The sequence below is a fragment of the Myotis brandtii genome, unplaced genomic scaffold (genome assembly GCF_000412655.1).
Source record: "Myotis brandtii unplaced genomic scaffold, ASM41265v1 scaffold139, whole genome shotgun sequence".
Classification (NCBI taxonomy): domain Eukaryota; kingdom Metazoa; phylum Chordata; class Mammalia; order Chiroptera; family Vespertilionidae; genus Myotis; species Myotis brandtii.
The window spans coordinates 1,345,376-1,368,236 of NW_005354965.1; the positions used below are offsets into that span (position 1 = coordinate 1,345,376).

The following is a 22,861-nucleotide window of genomic DNA, read 5'->3' on the forward strand; positions in this document are numbered from 1 at the left end:
GTCCGCCGCCAGGACGGCGTGGGCGGGGCCGGCGCGCTGATAGGCAGCGCTGACGGCCTATCAGGAGGCAGCGTGGCTTTTGCCGAAACTCGTGTTCTTCCTGGAAAGAAGGTTATCTCGGAGGCAGCTATATAAACACAGGCACTGAGACGACTTCCAGAATATTCCCTTCAGGTGTTAATTACAGACTGGTCTCGGCTGTTTGTACATTAACTTTTCAAATACGTTTCAGGTATTTGAAATAAATCACCATCTCGTCTCAGATAGCAGGAAAGCATGCTTAAAAATGGAACAACTTGCTTTTATCTTCCTTCACTTTTCTGAACAATTTCCAAGGAAACTCTGGCTTCAAATACTGGAATGGGTTCATTCAACTGAGATCTGGGAGATAACAAAATTAAAACTGAACAACTTGCTTTTTTCTTCCTTGATTTTTCTGGACACCTTCCATGGAGACTTTGGCCTCATATGGCGGGATGGGCTCATCCAGACGAGGCCTGCGGAAGAGAGATGATCAGACCAGCAGACATGGGCGGGCGCGGGGACCTGCTTATGCCATCGCATCACTTTAATGCGAACTTGTCCACTAGTGTGTCCACCATCAAAAGTCGTTAATTTTTTTTTAATGTTTTTATTGACTTAGAAACACTGATGTGAGCGAGGAGCGGGTGGCTGCCTCCTGCAGCCCCGGGAGGTGTCTCGCCCCGATCCTGGGCACGTGCTCGGCGGGAACTGAACCCGCGGCCTCGGGTGCCCAGGATGACGGCCAGCTTCCAGCCAGACACAAGTGGTTGCATTTTAAAGGGGAAATCAGCTCCCTCTTTTTTTTTTTAAAAAAATATTTTATTGATTTTTTACAGAGAGGAAGGGAGAGAGACAGAGAGTTAGAAACATCGATGAGAGAGAAACATCGATCAGCTGCCTCCTGCACACCCCCTACTGGGGGATGTGCCCGCAACCCAGGTACATGCCCTTGACCGGAATCGAACCTGGGACCTTTCAGTCCGCAGGCCAACGCTCTATCCACTGAGCCAAACCGGTTTCGGCATCCCTCTTTTTGATAAATAGATAAAAAACTTTAACTTTTCCCTCTTCTCAAGCTGTATTTCAGGTTGCTTTGGGAGGGGCGATGAGGTAGGTGTGGAATGGAGTGAGGAAAACTCAGGGACACTTACTGGTGTGTCACCCGGAGAAATGCTAACGCCCTTGCGGGCTTGGCTCAGTGGACAGAGCATGGGCCTGCGGACTGAAGGGTCCCGGGTTCGATTCCAGTCAAGGCACGTGCCCCGTTGCGGGCTGATCCCCAGTGGGGGGCGTTCGGGAGGCAGCCGATCAATGATTCTTTCTCATCATTGATGTTTCTATCTCTCTTTCCCTCTCCCTTCCTCTCTGAAATCAATAAAAAAAATGTTAGAGAAATGTTAAGGAGCAGCTATTTAAACAAAATACTAAAATATGGAGGCAATAGGTGTGCTGTGAAAGCTGAAACAAAAATGCCAGCCTTATCCCCTTGAGAACAGAAAAATAAAGAACAACAATGATTGGTAATTCAGCGTACCTAAAAACACCAGTTGCTAACTTCTCCATCACATCTTTTAAGACACGTAGCTGGAAGAATAGTTAAGGTGGCAATGTGAAAGACAGAAGTTTAAAGAAAAGCATTCAATCAGCCGAAGATGCTAGGCAGTTCACTTTTTTTTTAAATTTTCGTACTCTCAAAATTAAGAAATTGTTACAGAAATTCTGTAAGCTGTCAAATTTCTCTAAAAAAGGGGGGGAGGGATGGGAAATATGAGAGCGGTGGTAACGTAATAGAGCCCTAACTCCTAAAAACAAGTGATGACAGAAGCAAGCCGACTGCCTGTCCTAAGGAATGACTAGGTGTTTTCCAAAGAGATGGTAATGGAATGGTGTCAGGGTTTCACTTTAGCACCACTTATGTGACTTTATTAAAAACACCACTTACTGTGGGTGCACATTTATTTACGAAATGGCTATAGACTCCAAATTTGTGTGCACGAAAGTTAATAAACTGTTTGTGTGACATATGCAACTAAGAGAGTCAGAAAACTAACATTTTAAGGAATCTTGTCATTTAATTGAAATTCGAATACTAGAATTGAGAGTCTATGTAATTGCTAGCACTGGAGAACTATTTATGATCATAATTGGAAGGAGAACTCTATGTTAAATCACAAGCAGCAACACCTGGGAGAGGCTTGCATAAGTGAGACTAAAGTCTGATTCAGGACTTGAGAAAATGTAAATTAAAAAATATGAACATAAGACATTTTAAAGATTTTTTTAAGGGACCTAAAGAATATGGATTTTACTTATTTATACTATAAATTCTCTTTCTACTTCTGTTAACGAAATTGCCAACAGTATGCATAAGAGAGAGTATTTGTGTCGTGTATTTTTGATTTTTGAAAACAACATCATTTCATTTAAACATGTTATGTGTCAACATGGTCCATGGGTTTGTTAAATAGGTTAAAATCATGTTGGAGGGGAAGGGAGGGCAGCTGAGAGAATTAACAGGCTAAGCAGCCATCCTGTATTAAGACATGTAAAATTCAAAATATGCTATTGCTTTTAATACATGTTGTTCCTCTGTTGTTAATACGTAATGGTATTCTTGATTACTATAATGTCATTGGACATTTAAGTTGCTTTAAATTGAAATTCAAACAAAATTCTTCTAGAAAGTTAAAGATCTAATTTATTTTCTAAATTTAATAGGAAAATATTTAATCAGAAATAGTTTAATCTCATTCACTCGCTACATTAAGGGGCTTTTCTGATTTTGAAATGTGCTCTTTAAAACTCAACTGCGCACACACTAAGGAAACCCTAACTGAAGGCTCTGCACCCTCGGACTTGCTCCTAGACCAGTGATGGCGAACCTATGACACCCGTGTCAGAGGTGACACGCGAACTCATTTTTTTGGTTGATTTTTCTTTGTTAAATGGCATTTAAATATATAAAATAAATATCAAAAATATGTCTTTGTTTTACTATGGTTGCAAAGATCAAAAAATTTCTATATGTGACACGGCACCAGAGTTAAGTTAGGGTTTTTCAAAATGCTGACACGCCGAGCTCAAAAGATTCGCCATCACTGGCCTAGGGGGGCTGCCCTTCGTACACATCACTCATGGAACTACACTCTCAACGCCACGGCAGAGAGCCAGTGGAGGCCAGCATGGGGCTCTTTCTTCACGCACAAGGACACTATTAAGTTACGAGAACTTATTTTTTACCCAATTTCTTAAAAATTTTACCAAGTGCAGCTGCCTTTAGGACAGTCATCTTAGAAATAAGGGGTTTATCTGTAAGTTCACCTTGCTCTAAAGAGGTTTGGACCTTTCTTTTGGAACAGCTTTCAGATTCTCATGAAAACTTTTCATTACTTTTACTCAAAGTAGAATGATTTGCTTTTCTTTACCAGATTTGTCTCCGAGTAACTTCCATTTAAAAAAATCAAACTCATCCTCAGTTGATGAAGATTTCCTAGCATTGGTAATCTTAAAAACACCCCACAAACTCTTTAACTGAGATATGTGTTCTGAAACGTTCTGCACAGTGGAACCACCGTAGGTGTAAGAATGCCAGCTCTCAAGGTGACGTGGAATTTCCATAATGCCAGGGCCAAACCAAAACAAACTCTTCCATGGAACTACGGCTCATCTCCCATTCAGAAACACGCGAGACTGCCTGGGTACGATTCCGGTCCGGCCACTTGCTAGCTGAATCCCTGGGCTTGTATTAATTAACCTTTCTACAATTCAGTTCCTTCACCTGTGAACTAGGAATGATAATACTATTACACCTCAGAGGGTGGTTTCAATATTTAAGTAAATTAATACCTACACAGCCTGTGGAACATTGTTTGGCATGATCAATGAAAGTTAGCTATTATTTATTATTACCATTATTAAAGAACTTAATTATGATAATGCAAGGTAAATGTCAAGCCAGAAACTCAAGTCAGTAGAAAAAAAGGATATAAAGATATTTTCCTTGTTGTACATTTGACAAATTCCAAACTTCGTCGTTAAGGAAAGCCACCGTTGCTCCCTTGAGGAAGAGGCAGTGGCTATCTGGAGGATCCAGCTTGGACAGAATGCAGAAAGACTGATCAACACTGAGTTTAACAGCAGAAAGAGGACTGGTATCTTGAGCCAGAAAAATTCTACACAAATTAAATAATACCCAAATCATAAGTAACCAGCACACAAACTTAGTAACAATCTGTGAATCATGTTTTCTTTTGCATTTCATTCTCCAAAATGATGAAATAGCACGGTCACATGCAAGGCCAACCAGAAACCTGATGATGCAGTAGTAGAGTGTGAGTGTCGGAGAGATTTCTGGCTGCTACTTCCCAGTCATTTTCATGAGGATGCCAGAAAATCATGAAGACTGGTATATGAAAATTATGGTATTTGCATATCAACCATGATAAAAATATTTAATTTCAATTCTATTAAGAAATGTATTTTTGGGAGACTGTATATCTGATATAATAAAAGTCTAATATGCAGATTGACCAAATGGCAGAACGACCAGTTGCTATGACGTGCACTGACAGCCAGGGGGCAGATGCTCAATGCAGGAGGTGCCCCCGGGTGGTCAGTGTGCTCCCACAGGGGGAGCACTGCCCACGCAGAAGCCAGGCTCATGGTTGGTAAGCGCAGCTACGGTGGCGGGAGCCTCTCCCGCTTCTGCGGCAGTGCTAAGGAGCAATGAGCCAAGCGGCAAGGAGCAGCAAGGAGGCGGGCAGTAAGGAGCGAGGGGTCCTGGACTGCAAGAGGGATGTCTGACTGCCGGCTTGGACAGACATTCCCGAGGGGTCCCAGACTGTGAGAGGGCGCAGGCCGGGCTGAGGGACCCACCCCCAGTGCATGAAATTCGTGGACCGGGCCTCTAACAAACATATATATATATGCACACACACACACACACACACACTTTAGAGGCCCAGTGCATGAAATTAATGCATGGGTGGGGGGAAGAGGGGGTCCCTCAGTCCGGCCTGCACCCTCTCACAATTCGGGGCCCCTTGGGGGATGTCCAACCATTGGTTTAGGCCCGATTCCTGTGGGATTGGGCCTAAACCAGAAGTCGGACATCCCTCTCCCAATCTGGTACTGCTGGCTCCTAACTGCTTGCCTGCCTGCCTGATCACCCCTAACCACTCTGCCTGCCTGCCTGATCACCCCTAACTGCTTGCCTGCCTGCCTGATCGCCCCCTAACCACCTCTGCCTACCTGCCTGTTGCCCCTAACCAGTCACCTGCCTGCCTGATCACCCCTAACTGCTCGCCTGCCAGCCTCATCACCCCTAACCGCTCGTCTGCCTGACTCATCGCCCCTAACCACTTGCCTGCCTGCCTGATCACCCCTAACTGCTCACCAGCCTGCCTGATCACCCTAACCACTCTGCATGCCTGCCTTATCGCCCCCTAACTGCTTGCCTGCCTGCCTGATCACCCCTAACCGCCTCTGCCTGCCTCAGCCCCACAGCGGCTTCATCTGGAAGGACATCTGGAAGGTTGTTCGGCTGTCCGGTCTAATTAGCATATTACGCTTTTATTATTATAGATACACACACACACACATATTCCAATTAGAACAATTAGGAAATTGTGATAATTTTATATAGAAATATTTTGCTAAGTATATGTCAATGTTTGTTACTAAGAAAAAATCCTTGCTCTGGCTTGGTCGGTTGCAGCATTGGCCCATACACCAAAAGGTTGCAGGTTTGATTCCCAGTCAGGGCACATATGGGAGGCAACCAATTGATGTTTCTCTTTCATATCAATGTTTCTCTCTTTCCCTTCCTCTCTCTCTCAAATCAATAAAAAAAACAACATATCCTTGGGTGAGGATTAAAAAAATCCTATTTCAAATATTATTAAATTCAGAAGTCACTGCATCCAAACTCCTAAATAAGTTAAATGAACTCCTCTACTAGGCACTTTTTCAACATTTTGGCCAACATGTAGCTAAAGTGTAAAAACTATCTTTCTTTAAAAAAAATAGGGTATAATTCAGAATTTACACAAATTTGGCCACATTTTGCCTTCAAAGACTTAGGCATTATTCTTTGTTAACTGTACTCTTTTGGTGGAAGAGTCATACTTTACTGTTTCGAGTCACACCTGCAGGTTTTCTTCTGTCGTCACCCAGTGGCCTCCGACACCCAGAAGAGTGAGGATATCATGCTTATGTGGTAGTAGTTGTAATTTTGCAGCTGGTTCATCATCTTTACTATATAATCTCACTTACAAGGGAATAGTTAAAAAAAGAGAGTAAAGAAATACATATTTTAGTCATCTGATGAAAATTTATTCTTCAAACAAGTTCTCTTTCCTTTTTAATGTAGGAATGAGAAAGCATTTCTTTAAGAAAAAGTCAACACAATGTATTCAGACACCTTAAAAATATACTTTTGCATTAAAACTGGTCATAAACTTTACTCCAGATTTAATTATAAGTGAAATAACTAAAGAAAAAAAGTGTTTTTCAGCCCTGGCTAGTTTTGCTCAGTAGATAGAGCATTGGCCCTTGGACAGAAGGGTCAAGGGTTTGATTCTGGCCAAGGGTGCGTACCTCAGTTGCAGATCCCCAGTTGCAGACCCCCAACCAGGTGCGTGTGGGAGGCTCTCACATCAATGTTTCTCTCTCTATGTCTCTTCCCCTCCCTTCCACTCTCTAAAAATCAATGGAAAAATATCCTTGGGTGAGGATTAACAACAAAAAAAAACAACAACAAAAAAGTAAAACAACTACGAATAAAGTCTTTTTTTCATTTGAGAACCAGGCAAGGTAATGCAACATGGAACTAAGTCTGATAGTTTTAACCATAACATCAGTCGCTTGATACTTTGGGAAAAGCTGACCTCTGATTAAGGAATGCATAGACTCAAGATGGTCATACTTTGACATAATTATTGAAATGTCAACTTGAAAAGCTAAGGAAGTATACATTCGCTTCCACTGAAAGATTCTTTTGTAGTGAATTTAAAATCCTGAAAATACTGGCAAAAAGAAACACATATGATGGCCACATGTCACTGTATTCACCATGATTCTCACGGTAGAGGATAAATTCTAACGAAGTGTAAGCAGAATGCCTTTGCAGATGGTAAAACCTATCCTTTAGGTGAGATGGCACTACCTAACTGCACAAATTAGGTGCTAAACAGCAAAAGTGCAAGGAGGGTGAAAGTGGAACAGAATTCTCTTCGTTTTCCAAATAGAGACTGTATAAGTCAACCAGCCAGTAGAGGGCCGTATATAGCAAAAGCATCTGGCTGAGACTAAACTAATGTGTATCATGTGGGAAACATGGAAGAGATCATGTTTGTAGATTCTTGTAGGGATACTCCTATACTTTAAAAGGCAAGCATGCTCTCTCTTCCAGACAGAGTTTACAATGGGATAAATTGAAGAAGTGCCAATTTGAATATGAAAGTTTAAAAGAAACCCAAAACTAAACAGCAATTTAATAAATATGTGAAAAATTATTTCCTGAAAAAAGTATGTATTTAAAAAATATATATATTTTTATTGATTTCAGAGAGGAAGGGAGAAGGAGAGAGATAGAAACATCAATTATGAAAGAGAATCATTGATTGGCTGCCTTCTGCACACCCCAAACTGGGGATTGAGCCTGCAACCTGGGCATGTGCCCTTGACCAGAATCGAACCTGGAACCCTTCAGTCTGCAGGCCAGTGCTCTATCCACTGGGCCAAACCAGCTGAGGCCATCACACTAACATTACACAGACTGCTGACTTAGTGAAGCACCGACCTCCAGCGTCCAGGACAATATCTACTCCCAGGCCACCTGTTTCTTCCAAACAGCTTTCAGCAACATGGGCTTTCCCACCGGACACGTCGATCACTCGGGCTGCGAAGGACAGGAAGTCAGGCAACTGCTCTGCTCTCTATGTGATCAACACAAGGCAGAGGGACAGCAAGAGCAAACATCTGTTCTCTGAAATGAATTAACTGGTTCAAACAATTACTGAATCCAAATTATACTTTTTTCTCATCTAACCTGATATTGGTAAGGATCCATTTAAATGAAGGGATGGCATATTCAATAAAATAAAATATAAGCATTTTGTGGCTAGCGTGCCCCAAGGCTAGTCTATTTACACAGGAGACTGTTCTCTACCTTATATTGCCAGAACCGAGAACCTATAAAACCAGAGGGACATATACATTAAGACATGATCTGAAAGATTAAGTAATTTTTAAGTATGTTCAGATTTAACAGAGTTTAGAGCTAAACAGTACAAAAGTCTATTTGGGCGACATGACACTTCTCCATTAGGGGCTGTTTTCTTCTTTCTCAATCACAGAACTCCCCGCACCTCCCCTACCTGCTGTTTCCTGTTAGCCATAGGGCTGTTGAGGACTCAGTGATGTTATCCATACTAACACCCAACAACCACTGCCTGCCTGCTCCTCAGTTACACTCCGCTCATCCTCTTTCTCTTCATCTGTTAAACTCCAGTGTTCACTTTGTGACTCCAACCTATTCCATTCCATTCCCATCTTTCTCCTCTCCTTTTCAATCTATTTCCTTTCTCCACTTGCTGTCCAGATAGGTTCACTCTTTTCAAGGGCTCCGAGTCTCCTCCATGCCCTATTCATCATAAACTCTATCTGATGTGTGCTTCTGTATAAGTGGCCATCTCCTTCCTAGAATATCACAGAAAGCAGACAACTTTAGAGGTAAACCACTGGGTAAGACAGGCTGAGAAACATATCAAGGATGCAAAATACACTGATTTATTGACTAAAACCAAAGAGGCACCAGGTATTTCTAAATTGTTTCAAAGTTCATCTCATTCAAACTTGGCTAAGTTGATAACAATGGGGCAAAGAAGAAAAAAAAACATTGAAAAAATAGGTTTAAAAAACAAAATAATTAGCCCTAACCGGTTTGGCTCAGTGGATAGAGCGTCGGCCTGCGGACTCAAGGGTCCCAGGTTCGATTCCGGCCAAGGGCATGTACCTTGGTTGCGGGCACATACCCAGTAGGGAGTGTGCAGGAGGCAGCTGATCGATGTTTCTCTCTCACTCATTGATATTTCTGGCTCTCTATCCCTCTCCCTTCCTCTCTGTAAAAAATCAATAAAACATATTAAAAACAAAACAACTCATTAAAACTATTACTTAAGTAAACTTAGACTTAGCACAGACACTAAGTGCATTTTAAAAGGTGCTGTGCCTTCCAGGTTTTGTTTGAAAGTCTGTGTTGAGTGGGTTACCCACCGAGAGCAGGCCGGAGTCCTTCCAGGTACTGCTTGTCTTCCGGGCTGCACGCTGTGGAGATCACTCTGGCTCCTCTGTGGTGCGCTAACTGAATGGCTATTGTCCCCAGCGCCTGTGTGGAAAAACACACAGAGGGCAGAGGCCACCTCTACATGGTCTTATCGGCTGTTCAATAAAGTGTAAGACGTTAGTGGTACTTCAGTATATTTTTAAACGTTATCTGACAGCAGAAGGAAAAACAATACGGAGAAGCTAAGTAGGAATAAACAGCTGATTGACTTCCTTCCTCAGAAGGGGGTAGAGAGCCGCCCGGGCGCCCTGCTCTCACCCAGTCTCACCAGAGCAAATGCTTTCCAGGACGGAGCTGAGTTAGAAAGCAGCTTTGGGTGAGAAAAAGGGCCTTTCAGGGGCTCCTGCAAGTCCAGTGAGCACTCGGGAGGGTCACGGCACTTCAACCCTCCGTCCTTTCTTTTGCTGACCTGGGGGGCAAGTTCCGGGAAGTTCTGCCGTCCCGGTGTTAACACCAGGCTGAAGCCACTGCTGAGGACAGTTCTGGCTTTTTTCAAAGAGAAGCATTTCAGCAACAGCCAGATAGAAAGTAAAACTGTGAAAGCACCCAGGTTTTGTAACATTTGTATAATTTATATGTATACATATATGTTTTAATCCTCACCTGAAGGATATGTTTTTATTGATTTTAGAGAAAGAGAGGGAGAAGGGAGAGGGAAGGAGGAAGGGAGAGAGAGAGAGAGAGAAAGAGAGAGAGAGAGAGAAACATGGATGTGAGAACTATCCATCGGTTGCCTCCTGTACGCCCCTGACTGGGGATCAAACCTGAAATCTAGGTATGTGCCCTAACCAGGAATCGAACCCACAACATTTTGGTGTATGGGATGATGTTCCAACCAACTGAGCCACCCGGCCAGGGCAGATTATAATATGTTTTTATGTATTTGTTTTTAGTATAGAATTATTTTTTTGATGATGCAGGTAAAATGTTTAAAGTAGCACATATTTGCATCTATAAATGCAACACCTTGTTAACATAAGTGTAAATGTGAGGGATATGATATGAAGTTGGTTGGGAGTTCTGAGGTATGGCTTCAAAGACTTCATGAGCTATTTCAGGCTTTGTGTGACTGGCATGAAAATATTTGTTTGCTTTTGTAATTACTAGCACATTCAAAGTAAGAAACACAGCAAGTCTGACTTTTATCTCTTATTGATAAAAGCTGCTTATTTTCACAAAATAGGAATTTGGTAAAAAATATAAAAATCAGTGACTAAGCTACTGGCAAAGACTTATGTTAGTAAGTGGAGGGCCCGTTCCTACGTCTGCTGTGCTTTGGCCTGTTTCTGAGCAAACTGTTAGCACCTACACTTGCTCCGTCCATGATCAGCACCCACTTCCCGGGGGAGAGCCGCGAAAGGTAATGCAGAGCGGTGTAGGCTCGCACTCCGTCCCGAACGGTCCCAGCGGCTTCTGTCCACGACACTTTTTCCGGCTTGTGAACTATCACAAAGAACAGGAAGCAATCCGTTAGCAAGTCCCGTTGGTCTTGGCTCCTGGGTCTGGGCCTTCCCCTGGGCCCTGGGCCTGGCCTCCACTCCCACCGCGCCGTTGTCCTGCCTCCATTCCCGCCCAGGCGTAAGCCCCTCACCCACAGCCTCGTCTCCCACCAGAGGTCACTTCTCTGTTTAAATTGATATGATTGGCCGAAACCGGTTTGGCTCAGTGGATAGAGCGTCGGCCTGCGGACTGAAGGGTCCCGGGTTCGATTCCGGTCAAGGGCATGTACCTGGGTTGTGGGCACATCCCCGGTGGGAGATGTGCAGGAGGCAGCTGGTCGATGTTTCTCTCTCATCGATGTTTCTAACTCTCTATCTCTCTCCCTTCCTCTCTGTAAAAAATCAATAAAATATATTTTAAAAAAAAATAAAAAAATAAATAAATAAATAAATTGATATGATTGACATCAGAGGTCACCACCACCCTAACTTAATTTCTTATTTGCTTCCATAGGTTAGTCCTCCAGTATTCATTCCTAAATAAGGTAACTCAGTCCTGCCTGGTTTTAAGCTTTACCCAGATGCAGTCATATCCGTATGCATTTTTTTCTGTCTTGCTTTTTATGCTCGACATTGTTTTTAACACACTCCTACTCTGGTTATCTGTTCTCCAGTCGAGGAGCAGCTGTGTGGTGTTCAGCTGGGGGCAGCGATAAACAGTGCTCTTGGGGAAAAGATAGGGTTACACTGGTGCCCACTTCCTCTGGGCCAGCGGTTCTCAACCTGTGGGTCGAGACCCCTTTGGCGGTAGAATAACCCTTTCACAGGGGTCGCCTAAGACCATCCTGCATATCAGATATTTACATTACGATTCATAACAGTAGCAACATTACAGTTATGAAGTAGCAACGAAAATAATTTTGTGGTTGGGTCACAACATGAGGAACTGTATTTAAAGGGCCAGAAGGTTGAGAACCACTGCTCTAGGCTGTTCTCTTAGGAACAGAACCCTCAGGTCCCGGGTACCTGCCACTTCACCACACCCGCCCAAGGGCCTGTGTGATCTCCTCTCCCACAGCTGTGCACTAGGTAAAGTGAGAAAGGATTGCTGTGCTGTGAAAAGGCATTAAAACAGCAAAACATACTAAGCTAATTAGTAACGTCATCAGTCATGTGCTACACAGTGTGGTGCTGTCACCATCCTGGGAGCCTGGGCATGAGGCACATTTCTACCACCAAGTGGGTGTGGAGAGGTTTTCCTTGGATTTTAATTTGCTTTTCCCCAATACTGATGAAGGCGAGCATCTTGCCGTGTTTCCTGGCCATTTGTTCAAGTGTTTCATCAATTTTTCTTTGTATTGTCTTTTTCTCATTGATTATAGGAGTTTTTTGTGTATTCTAGATGAATTATTTGTTTATGCATTATAAATATTATTTTCAACTTAATGGCTTCTCTTTTCAATCTTTTTAAGTGTCTTTGAAAAATAGAAACGTATCAGAATGATCTTTTAAAACATAAATAACATCCTAACACTTCTCTGCTTGGAAGTCATCAATGGCTTTCCACTGCATTGGGAACAAATGCAAACTTCTAATACAATTTATTTTTAATTAAAAAATTTTTTAAATGTATTGATTTTGAGAGAGAGACAGGAACATGGATTTGTCGTTCCACTTAGTTATGCATTCATTGGTTGATCCTTGTATGTGCCCTGACCAGGGGACCGAACCTGCAACCTTTGCATTGGTTAGGACGACACTCTACCCACGTGAGCAACCCGGCCAGAGAGCTCTATTGAGCTGACCATCAAGCTGCTCCTCATGTTTCATTATTGAATGTTTGTTTTGTCTTTATTTTGTACACTGAATGTGATCTTTTCACAGTGCAATCAATCCTTTCTCACTTTACCTAAAAACCCATTTTATAACACTTTTCATAGCCTCTACCAGCTCTTTCAAATATTTTTCCTCTAATGGCAACAGTCCTCATTGCTTTTACCAACAACTAGTGCCATCTAGTGGGGAAGCCGAGCATCCAAATATACATGTTGAAAATGTTACAACAGACAAGCAAGGCATTGAAACAGCAAAACATAAGCTAATTAGCATGTAATTAATCATGTGCTACATAAAGATGTTTGTCACCAATGGGTCACATATATGACGGTGGGATCACATATAATCACATAAAATTATAATGGAGCTGAAAAATTCCTACTGCGTAGTGACCTCTTACAAAACCCATTCCTCACGTTTGTGGTGATGCTGGTGTAAACAAACCTAGCACACTGTCAGGTATATAACAGTACAGCGTAGCCCTGGCCGGTTGCTTAGTGGTTAGAGCACTGACACACAGACCTAAGGGTCTCAGGTGCGATTCCCAGTCAAGGGCATATATCTCGGTTTGATCTTTGGCCCCGGTAGGGGGTTCGTGTGGGAGGCAACCAATTGATGGGACTCTCTCACGTCGATGTTTCTCTCTCTCTCTCTCTCTCTCCCTCTCCCTCTCTGTCTCTCTCTCTCTCTCTCTCTACCTCTCTAAAAGTCAATGGAAAAAATATCCTCAGGTGAGGATTAAAAAACAAAAACTAGACTGCGATGATGGTTGTATAACTCTTTAAATATATTAAAAACCACAGACTCCTACACTTTAAATGGGTGCATTATATGGTATGTGGTTTAAATCTGGCTAAAAGGATGAGTGTGCATCCTTTTAGCCAGATTTTGACAGACCCAGATTCCTGCTCTGTATTTAAATTCCAAAAGATGGAAGAAAAAGTACAGCACACACAATATGTACAGTACAGCACACTGGATAATGGTAACAAACAACTATGTTCCTGGTTTAGGTATTTACTATTTTTTATTGTTATTTTAGAGTGAACTCTTTCTACGTATAAAAAAAAATTTGCTGTAAAGCAGTACGCTCTGTATACCTGCAGCAGCCTCGTACACCTCGTGCTTACCACGTCTCTTGATTGCATCATGTTATCTTGTGCTTGATGTGATCTCACGTTTTGTGAAGTGATGTGCTGTACGGGCTTGTAGCCCAGGAGCAATGGCTGCTCCTACCACACAGCCAGGTGCGTAGAAGGCTATGCCATCCAGGTGTGTGTCAGAGCCTCTAGGATGTTCGCCTGACAGTGAACTTGCCTCATTTCTCAGGTTGCCTCCCCCTCGTTAAGTGGTGCGTGACTATAATTAATTTGTCTGAGACCATGTTGCTAACAGTTTGAATGTCAGACATTCCATGGCTGATATAGAGACAGGCCATCCTGGGGGCACCTAGGTTCCTCCATTAGTGCTTGTTTAGTTTACACACAACTTACTCACATGGAATTTTGGGGAACACGTTCCATCTTAATAATTGGGATTACCATTCTCATTAAAAACACACACACAGTGGTCCTCAAAAAATACTAACAGTAATACAATTATATTTAAGATCGCAACGGCTCTGAAATTGCATTGTTAGATAATGCTAAATCAGCCGTGGGCAAACTACGGCCCGCGGGCCGGATCCGGCCCGTTTGAAATGAATAAAACTAAAAAAAAAAAAGACCGTACCCTTTTATGTAATGATGTTTACTTTGAATTTATATTAGTTCACACAAACACTCCATCCATGCTTTTGTTCCGGCCCTCTGGTCCAGTTTAAGAACCCATTGTGGCCCTCGAGTCAAAAAGTTTGCCCACCCCTGCGCTAAATTATTTTCTATGCATTTGTACCAATTTATGCTTTTATGTGCATAAAAGGTCCCACTGCTGCACATCCTTGCTGACCCTCGGAATGGTGAGATTTTATAACTGTCCGTCCTGTGGTGCATAATGACATCTCTAAGTGGTTTTAATTTGCTTTTCCCTGATTGCTAAGGAGATGCCTTGACTTTTCACAGTGGCTTCATGCAGTATGTCTGTGTTCATATTTATTTTAATTTAAATATTCAAGTAAATTAATATAAGAAAAATTAAAAATTGACATTTCACTTAAACTCAACACTTATCAACATATATTAGCAATAGCAACCAAAGACAAGTGTTCTTGGTTCTTTCCTGTCTCAGACTCTACATGGATTTTCTAGATTTAAAAAGAAATTTTATTTGTTGATTTTCGAGAGAGACATCGATTTGTTGTTCCACTTATTTATATATTCATTGGTTGATTCTCGTATGTGCCCTGACTGGAGATCGAACCTGCAACTTTGGTCTATTGGGATGGCGCTCTAACCAACTGAGCTACCTGGCCAGGGCTAAAATTAATTTTAAATGAACATTTCCAATTTCAATTAATAACCGAGCATAAAAAATATAATTTTTTTATTGGGAATATAATTTTAGAGAGAGAAACTTCTTTTCAAACCTCTAACCAGGAGCTGTGTGAATGAAATTTAAAGGTCTCTATACTGTTTAGTATGAGTATAAATTTTACGATACGAAATTATAAACTCAAGGTAGTCACATGACCAGCCAACAGTTATTTCCTATGTACACTCACAGTAGATGCAAAGAAATGACGATGTTGCTACACACACATCAACGAAGTGAGAATTATTGAACCCCGAGCCTGAACTGCACATACCCAAGTAGTGCTCATGCACTCGCACAACCTCACAGAGTCCAGGGTCTTCAGAATCCAGGGGTAGGATCCCTGAAAGGAAACAATATTTAAAATAAATATAAACACAGACATGCTGCATACGGCGACACTGAGGGAAAGCACCTCCGAGTGAGTGGCTTCATTGGAAGGAGCGGCCGGCGTTAGTCTCATCCCCTCGGTGGGCTGTGGGGAAGGCGCCGGGAATGACTAGCGCAGGGAAGGGACAGGCTTCGGAAATGTGAGAGGGAGGGATGCTCCTTCTCTCACACCAACACGACGTCTCCTGTGCTCTTGTTCTTTCCTTCTCTCCTTTTCTTGCACCTTTGAGGTTGGGAGAGACGATGCTGATATAGAGGCAGGTCCGCCTGGGGGGCACCTGGGTCCCTCATTGAGATTGTCCTGATGCGCAGCTGCCTTCCACGGCTGGGGTCGAGCCGCGGTCGCCCACCGGTGGCCCCGGACCACTGGTGGTGCGTGAGGTGCCAAAGGTGGGAGACCGCTGGTCGGAAGATACCCAGTGCTCCCAACGAAACCCCACCTCTACTTAAGCTCGTCTGCTTTATTTTTGGTCTCTTACAAAAAGCATCTTGAGTAATGCAGTGTCACTGACCTCTTGGCCAGATAAAAAAGATAAGACAGACAGAAAAAAAATTAATTCTTCAAGAAAATACACGTCAAAGGCAATATCGTAAGAAGCTAACAGAAACATTCCGACAAATCTATTCTTAAAGCCTCAAGCTTGCCATAAAGTTAACCATTTTCTAGGCTTACATGCATATCTTTCTATGAATATTTTCTATGGAGAAATGGTCATTTTAAAGACTAGTACAAAAGTCATACTTTATGTTTGTGTGATAGGATATATGTAAAGTGTGTGTGTGTGTGTGTGTGTATGTATATGCAAAATAGTATTAACTATGGATTTTAAAATAATAGTAAATGAAATGTTCCCAGTAACTTCTAGCTTTCTAAGCGCAGTAAGGGAGAGGTCCCATACAATCCAGTTGAGGTGCAGAGGGAGCTTCTATAGAGCCAGGCTGGTCGTGCAGATGACCTATGACCTTTCTCCAGAGTCTACAGGTCTGTCAGCCAAGGGCTGCGCCAAGCACAGTAACAACAATGGCCTCCTTTTTATCTCATATTGTTCTACAGCCAAATACGGAAACGTTCCCCATGCTCTGCTGTTGAGATCAAACTCCCAATTCCCTTCATCAATGGACTTTTGAGAACAAATTCCAAAAATCAGGAAAATACTTGTATATGAAGCAAGGTCACAGTAAACATTAATAACTGTACAGAGAGAAGAAGAGATGATAGTAAAATAGACAACTTACCAACTACTTCATCATCAGGTTGAAAAAATGATACCTTACTTCCAACTAAAGCATAGAGAAAATTAATAATTAATATTATGAGGTTATTAAATATCATTCTTATTTAACTATTAAAATAAAAAGACCCATGGGTTTATAAACAGTTGCTAACTCAGAGAAAAGCCCAAGAACGTGTAGGACATTTTGATGGTCTATAGAGACTGTTGGATAGAACACTTAAAATCTGGATTCTCATCCTGGCCAGGTGGCTCCGCTGGTTAGAGCATGTTGCCAAGGTTTGGGGTTTGATTCCTGGTCAGGGCACAAACAAGATCCAACCAATGAATGCATAAGTAAGTGGCACAACAAATTGATGTTTCTCTCTCTCTCAATTCAATCAATAAAATTTTTTAAAATACAGATTCTTTACAAAATTTTCTACAAAATCGGGGCCATACGGCTGTTGACAGCACAGAGAAGAATGTCTCTCTATTTAGGATTAAGGAATAAAGGAAAACAGTCCGCTTCACAGCTCCTGTGATGGTTACATGGCTTCCCACCCTTAGCCCAAGTTCCCATCGTTATTTCAGTTACAGAATCTCAGACACACACGGGAAATTGTGGTAAGAGTCACATCGGAAGTTACTTTGATTTGGAATGATGGAAATGAACTCCTGGCGGTGCCCAGAACATTCGGGGACTGTACAGAAATGAGAGTGACACTTCCGGCACATGCAGAGAGAAAGCTGCTACTGTCAGCCAGTTCTTTAGAATATTTTTGTTCAAACAGTTATGAGAGGAAACGCCACGAATGCCCACTGCGTGCAGCATTCTCTGACATCACACTTCATCTTCACAGCATCAGGCTAGACCTTCTCCCAGGCTCACAGGTGAGCAAACGGCTGAGCCCGAGGGCTGAGCCCGAGGGAGGCGGGATCTGACATCTGCCGTGGACGCTGGCGGCTCTGGCATCACAACGGCCCCACGGGGAGGGGAACTCCGTCTGATGTTCCCGCGGCCAGCCCCCTTGTTCCCATTTCCTGGCTCCCCGCGGCCCTCCTCCTGCAGTAGCTGTGCCTGCTGGGCCACCGTACTTTTCCTTCTGCTCCTGACCCTCCTCCTCCTGGGACCGCTCTGGTCCTTTTTCCTTGGCTTCCTTCACACTCCTCTTGACTGTCCCCTGAATTAGCATTCCCAAGGGTTCCATGCTTATGCATCTGTCCCTTCTCCATTGCTACTCCCCCCGGTGAGTTCATCAGCTTTATTACTTCAAATATAACTGCATGCTGACAACTCTCAAATACGCTCACTTCCTGCACAGTCTCACCTTTGAGCTTAAGTCAGAGTACTGCTCACTTGATATCTCCAGGGGTATCACTTACGTACCTTGAGCCCAACAACCATAAATCTAAACTGTCCGTCTTCCTCCTAATAAAACCCTCTCCCCTTATCAGTTGGTGGCACCGATTCATAGCCTAGCCAGAACCCTGGGCGTCACTCCTGGCTCTTGCTGCTTTTAATTCCCCTGTTCCAGTCAATCATTAAGCCATGCTGACTACTCCTCAGTATTTCTTGCATATGTACGTCTTCACCTTTGCCACCAAAGCCTTGGTCATGGACTCCGTCGTCTCTTGGCTATTGGTCTACAGCCCAACCAGCCCTACCACCTCCAGCCCGGGTTGCCTGCAGTCTACCCTTATGTGGCTACTCTAACAGCCTCCCGTCCAACCCAGGCTGACATGGGAGGCTCTGCCTGGGTCTGGCCCTTGCCTACCCTCATGCCTCATTTTCCCCCATTTCTTTTTTTCTTTTTAAAATATATTTTATTGATTTCCTACAGAGAGGAAGGGAGAGGGATAGAGAGTGGTACATGCCTTTGACCGGAATCGAACCTGGGCCCCTTTAGTCCACAGGCCGACACTCTATCCACTGAGCCAAACCGGTTAGGGCTCCCCCATTTCTTTTTAATCTCATCTGAGGATATGTTTATTGATTTTAGAGAGAGAGGTAGAGAGAGAGAAAAAACATTGATGTGAGAGAAACATCAATCGGTTGTCTCCTGTACTCACCCCAACTGGGGGTTGAACCCGAAACCTCGGTCTGTGCCCTGACTGGGAGTTGCACCTGCCACGTCTAGGTGCATGGGACCATGCTCAACCCACTGAGCCACCCACCAGGGCCGGAGGAGTCAGCGTCCATATCACCTTTGAAGTATCAGGGTTGCTACCTTTTACTCTTCTGCTCCAAGGATTTTCTTGACAAAATGTTTCTGTGCCAAGTACCTTACCCCAACACCAAACTCTGCCATTCTTCCCTTTTCTAAGTCCTTAGTACCTGACATGACTGGCCTCTGCCTGCGCTCAGGGCCCCTCCCTGAGCGACCTCCTGCCGCCCGCACTTCCCGCTCACTCCCAGGAGCCTCTCCTGCTTCTCGCTGGGCTGGCCCGTCCTCGGACCTTCACGGCGCCCCACTCGTGCGCGTCTGTCTCTCCCCTACATTGTGAACACTTCCTTTTTGGCAATCCAGAAAAAGATTAGAGGATATTTTCCCCATTGATATTTTAGAGAGAGTGGAAGTGAGGGGGTTAAGAGGGGGGAGAGAGAGAGAGAGAGAAAGAGAGAGAGAGATGATGTGAGAGAGGCACATCGATCAGTTGCCTCCAGCACATGCCCAACCTGGCAGGGGAGGGGGGCGGGGGAAGGAGGGGCTGGTGCACAGGCCGATGCGCTAACCACTGGGCACACAGGCCAGGGCTAGATTATGAACCCTTTGAGGGTAGGGACTCTATCTTATTCATCTTCAGATACCAAGCACTTAGCAAGTGCTCCTTAAATATGGAATAAATGAATAAATAAATGATTACTCTTCTGGCCATTATAATTCTTATTTTTATTTTCCTACAGTGTGCGTAGAAGAAAGGAGAGGGAATGAAATTATGATTTAGCTGTTAGATTACATTGAGAAAGAATCAAATATATGATGGGTTAGAATTACAGGCAAAACTCAGACAGTCTAACCCACTGTATTCCATGCTCACTCACGCACATGCAGAAAGAGCAGCCATATACTCACTGGTCACGAACTACCCATTAGCAGCGAATATGAATGGCTGGTCTAATTAGAAGCACATTATTTCAAGTCCTTAGCGTACTGTCCTGCATTTAAGACCATTATGTACTACATAAAACTTAACAATTTTTTGAGTTAAGGCAATCATAAAATCTGACTGGTTATTTCTTCCCAGAACCCATTTTTATTAATTAATTAATTAATTTATTTATTTTAAAAAATATTTTTATTGATTTCAGAGAGGAAGGGAGAGAGAGATAGAAACATCAGTGATGAGAGAGAATCACTGACTGGCTGCCTCCTGCACGCCCCCCACTTGGGATCGAGCCTGCAACCCGGGCATGTGCCCTGACCCGGAATCGAACCCTGACCTGGAATCAAACCCTGACCTCCTGGTTCATAGGTCGATGTTCAACCACTAAGCCACCCCAGCCAGGGCAGAACTTATTTTTAGATGAGCAAAATGCTTAACTTTTAAATGCTCAATTTTACACAAACTTTAAAATTTAATGTCAATGTAGTTACTATTATGTAAATTTGGGCCAAAAGCCAATGTACAGAAGTAATTTATGCTGGTTTGTAAACAACATTGGTCATTCTATTCAGTATGATTGCCGATAGATTGAAATACATAATCCCTAAATATTTACTTTAGTATAATAAGCTCTTTAATTATAAAACACCAGTTAAGTTCTATTTTTCTTTTTAATTTAAAAAAGGAAAACATTTCTGTATAATTACATTTCCTATTTGAAGACGAGTGTATGATTTTATGTGCCAGTTCCCAATTAGCTGCCATGCAATTTTTTTACCTTAGAAAACAGATACAGGTATTTATATCTGAAAACTTACCATCTAACACGATTCCAGCAATTTCTCTCCCAACGGGAAAGAAATCCTTCTCCATCTTCATTTCTGCCAGAAGCTGAATCATGACAAAGGCCATTTATTGTCAAAAGTAAATCCTGGCTTCTTACACCAGAGGGAAGCAAGAGCACAAATCAAACCACAAAAAAAGCAAATAGGATTCAATATTTGGAATAAAGCCAAAACAAATAACTTCACAAGATAGGTTTCTCGTTAGAGTAAGAATTGGTTGTTATGTAGGAATTAGGTATGAGTATCATTATTCCAATCACCATTAACATACTTTGTTTAACACCTTTCTTCTGCCAAGTATGAAGGGAAAATATGTCCCAAATTTATCAGTCAGCTCATTAGATGGGGTGAGGAGCTGGGGGAGGGAGCTGGGAATGAGGGGTGAGGCTACTGAGAACAAGGGCTCTCCTACCCACAGCCTTTAAAATCCGCTGGGTGTTTCTCACAGGTTAAGAAGCAGGTGGGAAGAGGTGATGGATATACTTAGGAAAATTGCCATTTATTTTCAATTTGGAATTTTTAAAAAAGAATAAATCATTTATTTTTGAGAGATTAGTGTTTTGTTAATATTCTGGCCAAACTGAGCACTTGACTTTTGAAGTGATAGAGTATATACAGATAAGCCTGTAGTTTAAGTTCCTGCCATTTATACTTTTACTAGAGGCTCGATGCACGAAATTTGTGCAAGAGTAGGCCTTCCTTCCCCCGGCTGCCAGCACAGGCTTCCCTCCGGCACCCGGGACCCGGGCTTCCCTCTGGCCGCTGGCAGGCACTCGGGACCCGGGCTTCCCTCACAGCCCCGGCATCATCCAGAAGGTCATCCGGAAGGACCTCCGAAAGGACGTCTGGTCTAATTAGCATATTAAGCGTTTATTATTACAGGTAATAATACCAGAGCCGTAGAACATATTTGTAGGTATCATAGTATTTTAGGAACAGTAAGTAAAAATAAATTGAAGTAATTCTCTTGTATATATTTTTTATCTTTCAATATTTAGATCTCCGATATAAGCTCTCCTACCTGATTGCCAGAAAAATCTTTCAATGTGGAACTTTGTACTTTTGCTAAGATGACAACATGACACTCACAGAAATACTGGATGTTTTACATGATTTCTTTTCACATGGTTTCTTTTATGCACCTTGTACAGAGCTATAATCACGGTTATAGCCACTGCCTCCTGCTTCCGTCACCTACCATGAGCGTTTCGTACATCGCTACACATTTTCATAACCGTGAGGCTTAGTAGTTGTGCAATATTCCATTGAATTTACTTTTCTGTTTCTATTGGACACGAGATAATTTCCTAGCCTCGGATTTTTCCTCTTTCCCACCTGCTCTATCTTTTATATCTTTTCCTGCATGACTGCACCATCGAGGCCTCCATCCCCCAAAGAGGCCCGGCAGAGGTTGTGACAGAGCCCGGTGTGTCCTTTTCTTTCCTGTTCCCAGACTGGGACTGTCATGCATTTTTCAGTTTAAAAAGGACAGCGTGAAGGGCTGAGCACAGAGCCCCGCGGACAAGGAGCGGTCCTCCTGTTCCTGCTCAGAGGGCTGCGGAGCAGCTTCCCTTCTCCCGTCGTGCTCAGGGAACAGAGCAGCCAAGGGAAGCATATGACTTTGTTCTGTGATTTCCCTACATGTGGCTTCACTGCAGAAAACTTTTAGATTCCTAGAAATTATGGTGACATTATTATCCAATCATTTAAGGGTCCAATAAAACTTTGGTATTGATTTTTACAAAACAGAGTAATTGGCCCCGCTATAACTATCATAGCACATTCAACCACAGCTTACCATTTGAAAACTGACCATGTATTTCATGGTCAATAATGGAAGATGACTAGGGATAGTGAGAGGCTGGGGATGTGTATGCAGGAGAGAAAGACAAAGAGAAATGATAAGAATATGAACTCTATCTAAAGATGTTAACTAGAAATATCTATAGAATAGACAGTTAATCAATTGGTTGATTCAATTTCTATATTTTTACTATATTTATAAAAGCATTTTCTTCCTTGATTATAGGCCTTAGTAATTATAAATTCTCAGCCTTTCACAATGTAAAGGAGCTTATAAGTTATTTTCCAATAATAATGTAAAATTCATAACTTCAATTAGACCAGAGGTTTGCAACCACTGGGTCGCGACCCCTTTGGGGGTCGAAACAACCCTTTCACAGGGGTCGCCTA

The 22,861-nt window shown here is 42.7% G+C and overlaps 1 protein-coding gene across 5 annotated transcripts in view; it reads right to left on the bottom strand.

Moving 5' to 3' along the window:
• Positions 1–154: 154 nt before the first annotated feature.
• CRYZL1 (crystallin, zeta (quinone reductase)-like 1) overlaps positions 155–22,861 on the bottom strand; it is a 36,293-nt gene continuing 13,586 nt past the window's right edge. For 4 of the 5 annotated variants that reach the window (XM_005860732.2, XM_005860731.2, XM_014535183.1 and 1 more), the window contains 10 exons: positions 20,642–20,714; positions 16,741–16,785; positions 15,389–15,457; positions 10,680–10,813; positions 9,301–9,412; positions 7,826–7,924; positions 6,171–6,292; positions 4,012–4,117; positions 1,559–1,604; positions 155–497 (listed from right to left, as the gene is read on the bottom strand). In XM_005860732.2, the coding sequence (XP_005860794.1) occupies positions 398–497; positions 1,559–1,604; positions 4,012–4,117; positions 6,171–6,292; positions 7,826–7,924; positions 9,301–9,412; positions 10,680–10,813; positions 15,389–15,457; positions 16,741–16,785; positions 20,642–20,714 (906 nt within the window). In that variant the 3' untranslated portion in view covers positions 155–397. Of the gene's footprint in view, positions 498–1,558; positions 1,609–4,011; positions 4,118–6,170; positions 6,293–7,825; positions 7,925–9,300; positions 9,413–10,679; positions 10,814–15,388; positions 15,458–16,740; positions 16,786–20,641; positions 20,715–22,861 lie in introns of all 5 variants that reach the window. The other variant, XM_014535181.1, reaches the window with a different exon arrangement.